The sequence below is a fragment of the Suricata suricatta genome, chromosome 5, assembly GCF_006229205.1.
Source record: "Suricata suricatta isolate VVHF042 chromosome 5, meerkat_22Aug2017_6uvM2_HiC, whole genome shotgun sequence".
NCBI lineage: Eukaryota > Metazoa > Chordata > Mammalia > Carnivora > Herpestidae > Suricata > Suricata suricatta.
This window is the reverse complement of record NC_043704.1, coordinates 59690122-59703969: the sequence shown is the minus strand read 5'-3', so window position 1 is coordinate 59703969 and position 13848 is coordinate 59690122. Positions and strand designations below refer to the sequence as shown.

Below are 13848 nucleotides of genomic sequence, written 5' to 3'. Positions count from 1 at the left end.
TACTTGACTCCAGACTTAGTCTTGAATCTACTGTTACGTATGGCATCGGAGTCTTTGGGACATTCAGTTTTGTTGGGGGTGAGTAACCTTCCCTTCACTCCTGCTTCCCTGATCAAACTGTTCTCTGCCTCTGCCTCAGAAAAGGCTGCCTCATCGTTGAGAGGCCAAAATCTGTCTACATTGAGTTACCTGTGGGTCAACTGCTAATACGACTTGGCTGTTTTGAACCTTTGTCCATAGTATCATCACAAACCAGACCTGGAAGAGAAAGCAGCTGTGGAGTGCAGCCCCGCCGTCACAGTTACTGTGCCTGGAGGGGCCTGTGGGCCCGAGCGGGGCTCTGCACCTCCACCAGCACCTGCCTTCTAGGTCTTACTCCTCCTCTGGTAAAGTAGACAGCCTTCGCGGGCTGAATCCGACTTCTCAAAGGCACTATCATAATTAACCTGAATCTAAAGAAACAGAAAATACAATGAAATTGAGTATCTAAGCTACTTCATTTTCTAGGCCAAAATTTAGAGACCTCAATGGCCTTCCCTCTTTTCCTGCAGCTGGTTAGGGTAAATACACATATTTATCTCATTTAATGTGCCTTGGAAGTGGTTTTTCTTCTCTAGAATTTTTTTGAGAGCTAAAATCATTTGGTATTGTTATGGTTCTAAGGCTGTGTAGAAAGCAATTTTACGTATCACTTCCATAAAGTTCACCAAAATTCACTTTGACAGCTACTTGGGGTCAAGGAGAGAAACAAAAAATTTAAGCCAACAGGCTAGGAGGTGAGTTTCAGCCTGGATCTGAGAGGCCCTGGGCCCGCTGAGTAAAGACGGAGTGCTGGCTCCGTCCCCTCCCGGAAGTGATACATCCTCAGTGCAAGGTGGTGGCTCTTGATCATTTCCATGTTCCTTACAGGCCTTCATTTTATTTCTTAAAACATTTTTTAAATACAACTTTTCTGAGGATTGTGTTGCATCTGGACGAGAGCTCTTTATCCAATTTAGCTGTCAAAAAAACATGCAGGAAGCGAAGTGCAGGCGCCGTGTTTTCCGGCCACTAGAGGGTGGACTTGTCCTGGAGTCTTGTTTCTCCCGCTGGCCTCTGCGAGAGTGAGGGCAGTCTGGCTCTGGGGCTCCTAACCAGCATTTCACCTGCAACTCACTTTTACTGAAATCTAGAAGGTACTTTTCCCTCACGAGAACGATCTGAGTGCTAGCGCTTTCTCTGCAGCTTCAGCCTCCATCTGGTGCTAGTGGGGCACGTACCAAGGCTGACCCCGTGGTTGTACAGAAGGGAGTAAATGTTGATTTCAAACGACCAGGGAGTCAACTGCTCTGGCAATGTTGGGTCTGTTGTAGGAAAGAAGGGAAGTGGATTTTATCGGGTACCACGTGTGCGTGTGCAGCCTAGCACTTAACTAAAGGGTATTTTGGAGAAAATACTTAGTTTTCCATACCTATCTATGGAGAACAAAGAAGTTCCATTCCTTTGATGAAACCAAAGCTTTCCCTGAGTCCAGTCAGTAAGAGACTGCAAATCTGCTTCTCTTCGCCTCCTTCACACCATCTCCCTTCTTGGACTGAACAGTTACTGTCACAGTATTTAAAAAGACAGAAAAATTAAACATCTCCTTCCTTTTCCAGATCTCAGCTCTTGACAGCGCTAAAAATGTCACAAGTGGAGGTTTTCTTCAAATAGTCAAAGAGTGGATCCTAATGTTTAAAGAGGATGCTGACTCAGAGGTGACGAGGCCGAAGGTTACAGGGAAGACTAAACATTTATTTAGAAGTTACAGTGTTTGTTTTTACAGAGATATGCTGCCACAGAGTATTGGTTCTGGAAGGTTTGTTAATGCTTATGGGACTATACACATCTCAGTCTATTCTCGTGGGCATCTTCTGAAAACGCTTCCTGTAGTGCCAGGCCAGCTGTCTTCACGAGTGTCTCTGGCCTGTGACACGGTGGCCTTGCTCTTCCCTCACCGTTGTCGTGAACAGTGTGCCTGAGATTCTTCCTTTCACGAGCTTCTTTGGGGGCTTTCTGCAGCCTCCTGGGTGGGGACAGAGGCTCTAGGGAAGGGCTGCCTTCTCAGTCTATTATTCTTTCCCGGTTGAATCCTGTATTGTGGCTTCTTTGATTCCCTTCTCATACCTCAATGGGTAGGATTCCCTACGTCTCTCCAGAATTATAAAAACACATATACATTTATTTACAGGTGCATAAATATATAAATATGGCTATGATAGAAAAATAAATACCACTTTTCTGTCTCTTTTTAAAAACAATATATAGTCTTTCTGGGATATTGGTTTCTGCCTAAATTGTAGGAGGTGGTGTTTCCAAAGATACATGCAGCGGCGGGCTGGGGGAGAGCCGTACCCCGAGCTCCTGCCCTGGGTAGGTGCCCGTGGGGTGCTGGGAACACCAGTCTCCTCCTCCCACTTGGCAGGAGTTAGGACTGTCCACCTCTTCAACTGGGACAAGGCCCAAGCAGCACGGGGGCCCTGAGGGGAGAGAAAGGAGGGAAACATTAAAATCCAAAGCTCAGTGCTACTGGGGAAGTCTCTCTCTGTGTTGGGAATTGGTTATGCTAGTCCTAAAAGAAACATAGGACCACGACAATGACACTTAAGCTCCCTCAAAGGCCTCAGAGACAGGGTGGGCCACTTGTTACCTGTGTCCCGCCTACAGGTTTCAGTGGTGGAACCACAGGGACTCCCAACCACTTAGCCTGTACCCTGGGGCAGATAAAGTCAGCTGAGCCGTAAACATGGAAGAAAGCCCTGTTCTTTCCACATTAAGCAGCTAGTCTACCTGTCTGGTAGATTTCTGGGCATAATTCCACCCCAGATGGTGTCCAGTTTTGATGATGATGGGGTCTGGCTCTAGGTGGTACTGTTCTTAGACCTTGTCTATGGGAGAAAAAATTCTAGGATCTGTGTTCGAGCCATGGAAGCTAAGAGGCGTTAGCTAATGGTCTGAACCAGCCCACACTGCAACCAGCGTGTGCTGACTCCCAAGAGCCTGGCACCAGGGAAGATGCTGGGACAGGCGGCGTGCGTGGTGGCTTGTGGAGAAAAGGTTCTGGAAGCACAGCGTTAGGGTGACGTCAGAACCGGCTCCTAAATGACTGACATTATCTCATTCCTTCCTTAAGAGACAAGACCCAGCAGAGCAAGGTATTTGGGGTGATTAGAGAATGCCTCTTGGTGTGAGGAGAGGCAGTAAGGAATTTGTGAATGGTCTTGGTATGCCAAGCCCGAAAGGGCTTCTTTCTCTGAAATGGGGACGTGTCCTCTCCTGGGCCTCTGAGGGCACAGCTTGCCAAGCTGGACGTGGACCCAGCTGGTTTGCCCGCAGGGATCTGTGGTGCCTTGTCTCACTCCCGGTCTTGCCCCCAGAGAAACCCTGGATGACTCTTCATGCCACCTCTCTAGGCCATTGCTGGGTTGTGACACCTGCCTCCTGTCATCCCCAACCCCTTGAATTTCCTGCCCTGCCCCTGACACCAACCTTGGTGAAAAAGAGGGTCCCATGTGGCCTCCGACCCAGGACTCTGGGGTCTGCTCCTCACACCGGACTGGCCCGTGGGGGCAGGTGGCTCCTGGAGATGGTGACGGTCTTGGTGGGGCTGGAGCAGCTGGTGAGTGGAGTCCTCAGGCAGTGTATATAAGAGCGAGCTGTCCTCCGGGCCAGACTTGGGACCTCTGCAGGCACGAGACCGGATGCAGAGGTGAGGTGGGGGTGGAGTAGGCCTGTGTCCCCAGCACCCGGCTGCTGCCCTGTCTGAGGGTGTCAGAGTTGGCCAGGGCTCAGATGGGTCAGAGACTACTCCCCTTTGAACATTAAGAGGTGTCATAGCACCACTTCTCTGGGTCACTCCAGTCTATTTCCATGTTATTCCATGCACGTCCTGAGTGTATAAGAGGACGTGCAGTCAGGTGTCTAGGGGCCTGGGGACAGAGCCAACTCCATGTGGCAGCTCTGGCCTGCCAAGTGAAAGACAGATTTCTCGGAGGCCAACCTATGCCTTGAAGCAGAAAGGGCATTATAACTGCAAACCCCACCGTGGAGAAGGGTCCAGCTGAGCAGGTTGTCCAAGGTGGGTCCCCCATCTCCTCTCAGTGACTGAGGTTGGGTTTGAGGGGAAGGTGGCGGTGGGGGTGTGGGGCTCAGTTACCTAGGAATCTGGTGACCCGATGGGTCATAACCAGTGCCAAGAACGGTCTGCTTTAACAGGCTGCGGGGGTCATCCTGCTGCTCAAAAGAAAGAATAACGAGAAGGTCACATCGTCCGAGTAACTTTCCTGTTCAGTGTTAAACAGAATGAGCTGCTCCTGACTAAAAGCCAGACACAACAGCCCAGGATTAAAGACTAGGAGGGAGGGAGCCCCAGGAGGCAGCCCCCCAGTTCCCCCATGCTGGTCCCCACTTATTTGCCCACATTCCCAGGACATTACCTGCTGAAGCGTCCCTGGGCAGGACTGCGGAGGCTTCAGGCCCGGGTGGCCCATGGCAGCCACAGGGCAGCCCCTGTTCACGTGGATCCCACTGGCACAGGCCCGTCCACCGGTGCCACGGAGGTAGGGCTGCCCCCCGGGTCGGTGGGCTGCGAGTCCTCCCAATGGTACCATAGTGTACTGGCAGGAGGCAGACAGAAGGGCACTTCGAGGAAAACCCAGGTCTGTGGTATGTTCTGGAAGGACAGAAGTACGCTTAGACAGAGGGGGCCCAAGGCTGCCTCCGATACCACAGAAACTTCAGGAACTTTCTGGTCACATAGGGACGAAAATATTCTCTCAGAACATCTTCCAGTCACCCACTTCTCCTAACGTCTAGATTCTCTTCTTCAGTGGGGAGAAAGGTGAGCTAGAGGGGCACAGGTTTGGGAAAGGAAGCAGCGAGCCAACAGAAGCAATAGTTAAATAAGACAAGCTGGCCAGATGTGTTGCCATTTGAAGCAGAAATTAGTGGGCAACAGGAAAGCTCGAGGCGTCTGCAGACCCAGAGAGGGGGCAGCGAAGGGGTGGGGGCCATTTTCAACATGAGCATGTGGTCAGAAGAGCAGCTTCAGAACTTAAAAGGAGTTGAAGCCAGAGAAGCGCTGACTTCCAGAGCCGAGGAGAGAACAGACCACTTCCCACTTGATACTTTCCATCTGCCAGGGGCTCGGGCCCAGGCTTGGTGTCTTCTGATCTGTCTGAGCTTTGTGGGGGCCAGGCTCTAGTGCACGTGAAGCAGGGCGCCTGCAATCCTGCCCTGGGGGGAGACCTCCTTGGCCTCCGGCAGGCCCCCTCCTCTCCTCCCCAGGCTCCTTCCCCTTAGTGCCGAGGGGGTCACTCACTCTGCTTAGACCAGGCCCTCCATAAACAGAAGGGGATGAAGGCGACGATGATGAGGACGATGGAGCCCAAGACGACCCCGACAATCAGGTAGGGCAGGTCGCTGGAGCGTGCCACCATGGCCCCGGTGCCCACTGGCCGTTCTATGGTTTCAGGGGGTGGCAGCTGAGGTGGGGCCAGAGTCAGGGGTGGGAGCCGACCGGGGTGACCAGAAGACTTGCGGGCTGTAATTGTAGACAAGATTCACTTCAGCTTCAATTCCTTGACATTTCTCTCACAGCAAATAGGAAACAACATCAACAAACCTGATTCCATGGGTGTGGGAAATGGGGTCAAACACACAAGGCAGGGCCTCAAACTCCATTAGATGAGTGTGGTATCCAAGTTCAGCATGAAACTGGCCTTGGATGGGAAATCTGGTACTGCAGAATGGCACTGGGAACGGAGGGTCTTACCTCTGGGTTTGCTATTCCTGGGCAGATTAAGGGATGCAAGGTACTAGGTCTGAGCCTGGGCCTAGAGCAGGTGGGACTCTCCAGCCCAGACGGTAACAGCAACTCCTCTGCTCTTTGCCCCGGGCCCTTGATACAGGCACGGCTGAAAGTCCTGGATCTACCCCTCTCTTCACTGTGCACCACAAAAGAGGTGAGGGAGTCCTCACAGGAGGCACCGAGTATTTGCTGATACATCAAAGAGCGCAAAGCTAGAAAGAGTGTTGCCTCTGTAAGGAAAATGGGTTCTTTTTTCCTCTCCATTCCTATTCCTCTGTGACCCTCTCCTGATGGCGTTCTTTATAATATACTCCAGTTACACACTTGCGGTATTTACAAAATGGAGATGGTGGTATCGATACACTTGACCGCTGTGCAAATATTAACAAATTTTTATGTGAAGATGTTTAGCATGTTTTACTGCAAAGAAAGAATCTATAGGACCTTGGTTAAGATACAGCATTTCCTGATGCTCAGTTTCTTCGCTAACTCATGGGGTTATAATTAAAATAAGTAAACCAACCACTATAAGTACCGAATTTTATATGAATATAGTTTATAGAGAGTTCTAACTTAAGAATGGGTCTATTCTATGAGTTCATGGATGAGTTAATTCCCAAGTTCCCTAAAGCCATCACGAGGACAACCTAATTCATACTTGAGGCACAGGCAAATGAAGAGAAGGGTTAAAAGTGACAGAGTTCAGGGGTACTTGGACAATAAGTAGCCTTCATGGGGAAGAGCTACCATCATGCCGTATGGAACCGTGGCTTTGTCCTGGGGGGCTAAAAATAGCAAGAGGAGCGTAGAGAGCCTAAAGAGAATCACCTTTGGTTTCACAGATCATCACGTTGCTGAACTCACTCTCCCCGCCTTCGTTGAAGCACTGCATCTTAATGTCATAGGAGGTCTCTGGCTGCAGGTGGCTGATGGAATGCCAGTATCTATCCCCTGGAAAAGACAGAGTCGGTCACACTGTGATGTGTACCACCAGGTCTGCTCAGAAGCAGTCGAAGTCAGGCTTAGACGGGTGTGTGTGTCTGGGCTGGTGCCTTGGATGGGGTGGACGAGAACTGTTGGAATAATTTTTTAGGTGCTGCTCAAGTTCCCAAGGTCCCATCAGCATGGGAAGGAAGCGTGTGGATTTATGACCTTGACCCCACGCAGTGCAGGAGTCAATGATATGGACACACCAGCCCAAGTTTTAAACTTTCATCAACACCCTTGCCGACAGAGAAAACCACATCCCCCAAAGTGCTTCTTACCTTCCACCATATCCTTCTTGTAGTCACTATCATTGTCACTGTCTGTGGGTCGATAATAGATATAAAATCCATGGATTGGGGTGTTGTTGTTACTTGCTGGAATATACTATAGGGAAGGGAGAAGACACAGTTTACAAGCAAGGGGAGAAGTCATTATGTGAGCAGAACCACAGGTGGATAGACTTTTACCCCAGCCTGGAGTTTCAAAATTCACTGAAGGAGCCTGGTAAATACTTCTGATGATATTCCCCAAGGCTTTCTCGGGAATGCTGTGGAGGTCACTTGTTGTTTAGCCTGAAGGTCCCCCAGCTTCTTGAGACAAGGAACAGACACTTCTCTAATGATCGGAGCCCCCTCTGAACCTGCCTGGTGCTGTGAGGATGAGTCGTTCTGACTCGGTTCCCAGGTACGCAGGGGTTGGGGGCGTGACCACTTAAGGGGAAGGGGTCTTAGAAGAAGGGCAGTACAGAAAGGTGATTCCTTCCTGCCCCTGCTGCAGCAGCTCGCTCTCGTCGTCATGAAGCTCAGCCCCCTCTCCCCTTTGCGGTCCATGCAAGGTCACTTACCATCCACTTGAGCATGATGGTGGTCTCGTTGACGGCATCGGTGAAGGTGATGTAAGGGCCTGCCACAGGCCTCTCGTACACACGGCCACTATAGCTCGACACCACATACGGCCGGGAAGGGGCGCTGGGCTCACTCTCTCCCAGCATGTTCAGAGCCCGGACACGGAACTTGTAGGAGGTGCCTGGTGAGAGATGCTCACTTGAACCTAGGAGCTGGGAAATACTCTGATCCACCCACCCCAGCACACCCAGAGCAGGGTCTTTTGGGTAGCCCCCAAATGCAAGTCCCCAAAGGACATAAGAACTCCCATCTTTTTCAGATAGGAGCCCCAGAGGAGATAGTTATGGACCTCTAAGGAAGGACTTGTAGGATGGAGGGGACACTACCAAGAGCATCCAATGTGAGCAAGATGGCAGGTGGAGGACCAGCAGAGAGCAGAGCCTCCAAAGCTCTGACTGTTCTCTGAGTGGTGGGGGACAACTGGGGGGCCAGATAGGACAGTGGCCAGACCCCTACCTTTCTCTAGGCCAGTGATCTCCACCGAGAGCCGGGAGGGAGGGATGGCACTGGTGGCCAGAATCCAGTCCCCTACTTTCTTTAGCTTCTTGTACTCCACACGGAAGGACTGGATTGGGAAGCCACCATTCCCACGGGGGATCCAGGTCACATAAACTGACGTCTCTGAGGCCATGGAGATAGTGGGCCTGTCAGGAGCTTCTGGGGCTGGAAGAAACCAGACATGAGGGAGGAAGGAAGGAGGAGGGATACGATGAGCCGGTGTATTGTGACTGGACTCGGACTGCTCCTGACTGGGGCCTATTTCTCCTCTCAGCCCTCCCCCTCTGGTGGCTACATGAGATCTTCCAGAGCTACCAGGGTCACCCTCTCCCAGAAGCCATGATTCCGCAATGTCAGAGAGTATGGCAGGCCTAGAGGCAGCCACTCCCCCTTCTGTGCTCTCTGGACCCACAGGGCCAGCACCCCGTCCCCTGGGGTTGGCTGGGGAGATACCAGGAAACTGTCACAAGGCCTCCTGGACCCATGGAACAAGGCCCCATTCCAGCTGCAGCAAAGAGCCCTGTGAGGCAGTGCACCTGCTTCCGGTTCTGACTGTGGCCCCCACCCACCCCGCTGATCTGCCGGGGGGCTTACGAGAGAGGCGGACGTGGTCGGGCTGGCTGCTGCTCTGGGGGCTGGCCCCGGGGTCATCTCTCTGGATCTGCTGCTCCTTGCTGGCCATGATTTCAGGTTTGGGCCGCCGTCCTGGGTGGAAGTGGGTGGAGACCAGCAAGTGGGAGAGTGTGGATTAGGTGACCCTTTCCAGACAGTTCTTTCTCCCTGAGACTTTGCTAGAGGGTGGGGATCTGATAGGGTGATGCAAATAATATAGGACACTGGGCTGATTCCTAGCTCTGCCTGACCCCTCACAGTATTGTGTAGGGCCTGTGTGTGTGTGTGTGTGTGTGTGTGTGTGTGTGTGGTTGGGGGGGTGGTGCAGGGCAGAGAGGCCAGCTGTCAGCTCTCCTCATGAGAGCCAGGACCCTCATCCTGGGCTCACAAACCAAGGGGAGGCAAAAGGTAGAAGGAAGATAAAGTTCAACGTGACTGGCAGGGCAAGGTGAGCAGGGCTTCCCACCTGAGCCTGGCAGGCTTTGCACAGGCCCGCAAACCCCCAAGCTGGCAGCAGCATCCAACCCTCACCAGTTCGGAAGGTGACCATGGCTGTCTGGCCTTCGCCTGCACAGTTGTAAGCTGCCATCTCCACTTCATACAAGCTCCCGGGGTCAAGTCTGGTGAGGGTCAGGCGGTGCTGGTTGGCTGCAATGCTAGAGACGGTCCAGGTGTCAGAGGAGTTGGTGACCTGCTGGAGAAGGTAGCTGGTATCAGAACTGGCATCTCAGGCTGGAGCCACCGGTGGCTGTAGTTCACCTAAAAAGCAGAATGGAGCCCAACAGTGCAGGAGGTGGGGAAGGAGAATGGGCTGGGACTGGGGAGGGGGGTTTTGCAGGGCGCACGCTGGTCCTGCCGGCTGTGGGACAGTGAGGTCAGCTCCCTGGTCCCTCAGTTAACTGGCCCATCGAAGAACACTCGGTGGGGAGGGGCAAAAGGCCTGATGTTGCTGAGTTTCTCCAAAGGTGGCCTCTCTGTATTTCTGAAAACCTCATTTAACTTTCTTTCTCCTTGCTCTACTTAAACCAAGTAAACACTGTATGTTCATACAATGGGATGACAACTATGATGATAAAAGTAGTAATAGAAAGAGTTTTGTTTGCTGTGTTTACTATGTGCCTATAAAGTGCTTTCATGACAACAGCCCAAGAGACAGGTATGAGTTTTGTTCCCGCTTTGAACCTAAGGCTTGGAGAGCAATTTGCCTACAGCTGCATCACTAGTGAGCATAGAACCTGTGACTTGACTCCAGAGAGCATTCATAACCGTATGTGACTCATCCTAGAAAGAAAGAATCTGGGAGCCAGAAAGGCTTGGGCTTCTCATTGTGTCTCTTACCAGCTGTGTAACCCTGAGCAAGTTCCCTAACCTCTCTGATCCCTAATCTTTTCATTTCTAAGATGAGGCAAATAAAGGCTCTCAGTTTATTCTGAAGATTAGATGATTTATATATAATGTCAATCACTGAACTTGGCACACAGTAGGTTCCCAGCAAATGCCTGGCCCCCTTCTCTGGACTTTCCCCACACCCTCCATTCAGCAGGTTTCTGCCATTTTGATCCTCCTTTTTCTGCTCCTGCCTTCACTCCTTTCTTAGTACTTAAAAACTGTGGATGAATGGTAACTATTATGGATCTTTAATGGCCTCACATTCCTAGCTCTTTAAAGAAAAAAATACAGGAGTCCAGGCTCTGTCCCCAACAGGAGATGCTGGGAGGCTGCTTCGTCTCACCTACCCCACCTCTCAGGACAAAAGGCTTAACTGCCAACTGTGCACATCTTACAGTCTGCTGGAAGCCAAAGCCGAGGTTTGCTGAAGAATTAAACAGCTGGTAGGAAAAGCCCTAATCCCCAAGCAGAACATTACAAAGTAGAACAAAACCTACTATTCAAGGGACAGGGATGGTCTGGGCTCATTTATGTCAGACTTCCAGGATTTGTTCCAAGGGGAGCAATTTCCACAAACTGAGAATGCTCAGTAGCATTGGAAACCCAAACACAGTAGCCCAGGGTCTGCAGATGCATCAGGAAATGGAACTGGCTTCCCAAAGGTGACAAAGTGAAAATGAGCAGAATGATTCCCAATCTCCTGCAAGACAAGGGGGCTGTAGACACAACCCAAACACTGATTTTTCACTTCAGAGTCCTTTCTTGTGTGATAATCTTTAAGACCTGTCAGTCACTCAAGAAAGGAACTGCTCACAAGACATTTCTGTTTGGCAGTGTCCACCTAGCAGCCCCAAGCGCCCCTCAGGCCAGAGCTTAACAGAAGCCAGAGTCAGTGGGGGCACGGTCCTCTCTCTCTCCCTGCGCCCCTTTCTCCCTTGGCCCTCCCAGTGCTGGCCTCACACTTCCACCGTGCTCTGAAACAACTAAGAACTAGAATGGTCATTAGTCATTGTCACAAACACAGGGTAACGGTGACTTCAGCCTAGCATTTCCGGATCACCATGCACGGCCTCTGCCAGCCTGCCTCTTGGTGAGGCAGTTTCATGGCCACCTATTGGCCTGAAAACTAAGATTCTGGTTCTCATTGCCGGATCTGGTCTCATGGGGACTGTGAGCACTTGGCCTGCCCTGATCTCTGTCTACCACTCTGACATGTCTGGTCACACGGGGAAAACAAGGACTAGGACCAATCCTGTCCCATAACATGGTCTAAACAAAGCCACTTTTTGTTAAAGTATTCACCCCCTTTGCTGGCTGTCTTTGAAGAGGCCAGCGGGCCAAGGGTTAGGGAGAAACTGCCCCCAAACCCCACCTCGGAGGCAGTTTTGCCTCAGGTGTCTGACAGCCCAGTGGACCTGTGGACTTGACCTCACCCAAGGCCGTGAAGGTAAAGAACAGAATGAGGTTGCCGGCAGGGCCCAGGACAGGGGAAGGGCTACTGCACGGCCACCACTTTGCACCACACAGGGCTGGGTGGGCTGGTTGGTTTTGGCGGGGGAGAAGAGTTGATAAATACTCTCAGTTTTTATATTTTATATTTTCAATACTTTCTACTAAGTGCATATAGCACTTTTATAAGCAAAAAAACCATGAAGGTTTAATAAAAGTGCAGCATTTATGATGATTATCAAATGACACTTTGAAAAATCCATTTAAGAACAATAATTTTCTACTATCCCGTGGCCTTGGGGGTGGGGGCAGCACACCTAGGATGAACAGAAATGCTCTTGAAGGACATTTTCTTAAAGGAAATTGCATGTCCTTCTCCCCAGGGGGTAACATGAGGTGAGAGCACAGCCTTGAACGAGGGGGGCAGGCTGGGGGTCCTGTCCCACCTCACAGCACACTGTGTCCAAGAGGATGGCCTAGCTGGCTGTCCCACACCCTGCCAGGGCCTGGGGTTACCCACCCCCCGCCCCGACACCTCCTAAAACATCCACCTGGACAGGCTTCCTTCTGTCAGAGAAGTAGCTGGGGTCTGAACAACACGATGTGCTTTCAGCTCAAATGCCTGCTTGTCAAACCCAAGCCACGGTGAGTCCTGAAAACTGAGGGGGTATTTTATAGCCCTCAGAGAAAACACTCGTTCACAAATATTTGTTTCCCTGGCCTTAGAGCTGGCTTGCCGAGTTCCTGCAGGGCTGTACCCAGAGGAGCTTACTTTGGTTAAAAAAACAAAACAACATCAACAACAAATGACGGGGGAAAGAGGGGAGGGCGGGTGACGGTTACCAGGGAGACTGTTAACTCTCCCCTGGAATGAGAAGCTGCTGGTGTTAGCTCCTGGGAAGCCAGTGCACAGAGAACCTGAAAGAGCACACATGACTTGGGCCTCTGAGGGTCCCAAATGCCTCACCTCACAACCAGCTTCCGGGGAGGTGGTAGGAAAGTTTAGTGGAGGAAGGTCATGGTCAGCAGTAGCCACTGCAGGAACTCAAGGGGAGGTGGCCGGTAGGCAGAAACCCCCGCCCAGCCTCACGGAGGGGAGGTCAGCACTGCGCCAGGCACCGTACCTTGCGGTGTTTCACCACGTAGTAGAGGACAGGAGCCCGGCTACCACCCTCGTGCCGGGGCCGCCACACCAGCTCATAGGAGTCGGTCTTGGAGGTCCGGGGTGAGCTGAGGATGATGGGTGCCTCGGCAGGAGCCACCTGCCCCTTCTCTCCAGGGCACTGTGGGGAAGCTGGCTGTGCAGACGTCGGGGGTTTGGGGAGCCCTGGGTGCCCCCTTGGCATCTGGTCAGGGCCTCCAGGTCTGGAGGGCAGCATGGGAGCTGTGGCACCTTCCGGCTTAGCATCCTGCCATGGCCTTGGGGTCGTGCCTGGAGGACCAGGAAGGAAAAAGAGGAGGAAGAGGATGTTGGTTCCCCTGGTCACAGGCTGAGTTGCTGCCCCCGGGGAGGAAGCAGAGAGAAGTCAGAGAAGAAACCTGCCAGGGATGGAAGAGCCTGAGATGACCACAGGCGCACTGGGCTCATGGCCACGCCCTGTGGGAGGAACGAGGGCTGCCCTGCCAGGACAGACAGACGGGCAGGCTGGGGCCGTGTGCCCAGGCATCCATCCTGCCATGGCCCAGGGAGGCAGGAAAGCATCTCCACCGTCTGCCTGTCGTTCTGAGCCCACGGCCTAGCCTCGCCTCATGTGAGTGCTCTCTTCCCTCCTGAGGAAGGCTGCACCCTCCTCCTCATGCCTATATTGGGGCGAGGGACGAGAGTGTCCCTTCACTGCGGGGTCTGAGCACCAGCACAGCCTGAGCCTTTCCCTACTCCATGGCGGCGGCCTGGAATGTGAGATGTGAAGCCACTTGTGAATCCCCTCGGGGAACCTGAGAGTCCAGGACAGGCCACCCGACCTTCAGGAAGCATCTGTAGAATGTGCTCAAGCTGGTTTCTCCCCTACCTGACCTCCTGGACCACAGACAGTTAGCATCTGATCGTGTGGATTCAGCATTATTTGTTGTCACGGTTTCCTCAAATTATTTCCTTGGTAATTTTATCTCCTCGATGAGCAAGCTGGGTCTTTGTTATGTCTCTCTGCACCCCCGCCCAGTTCAAGGCTGAGCATGTGAGTA

General features: G+C 52.1%; 1 protein-coding gene across 1 annotated transcript in view; it reads right to left on the bottom strand.

The window, feature by feature from the left end:
* Positions 1-1752: 1752 nt before the first annotated feature.
* BOC (BOC cell adhesion associated, oncogene regulated) overlaps positions 1753-13848 on the bottom strand; it is a 50647-nt gene continuing 38551 nt past the window's right edge. Inside the window, exons 8-19 of the mRNA XM_029938713.1 lie at positions 12792-13099; positions 9361-9520; positions 8812-8922; positions 8176-8382; positions 7659-7840; positions 7093-7198; positions 6656-6778; positions 5339-5560; positions 4455-4690; positions 4175-4251; positions 3508-3701; positions 1753-2498 (exon numbers count right to left, since the gene is read on the bottom strand). Coding sequence (XP_029794573.1) covers positions 2311-2498; positions 3508-3701; positions 4175-4251; positions 4455-4690; positions 5339-5560; positions 6656-6778; positions 7093-7198; positions 7659-7840; positions 8176-8382; positions 8812-8922; positions 9361-9520; positions 12792-13099 — 2114 coding nt within the window. The 3' untranslated portion in view covers positions 1753-2310. The remainder of the gene's footprint in view (positions 2499-3507; positions 3702-4174; positions 4252-4454; positions 4691-5338; positions 5561-6655; positions 6779-7092; positions 7199-7658; positions 7841-8175; positions 8383-8811; positions 8923-9360; positions 9521-12791; positions 13100-13848) is intronic.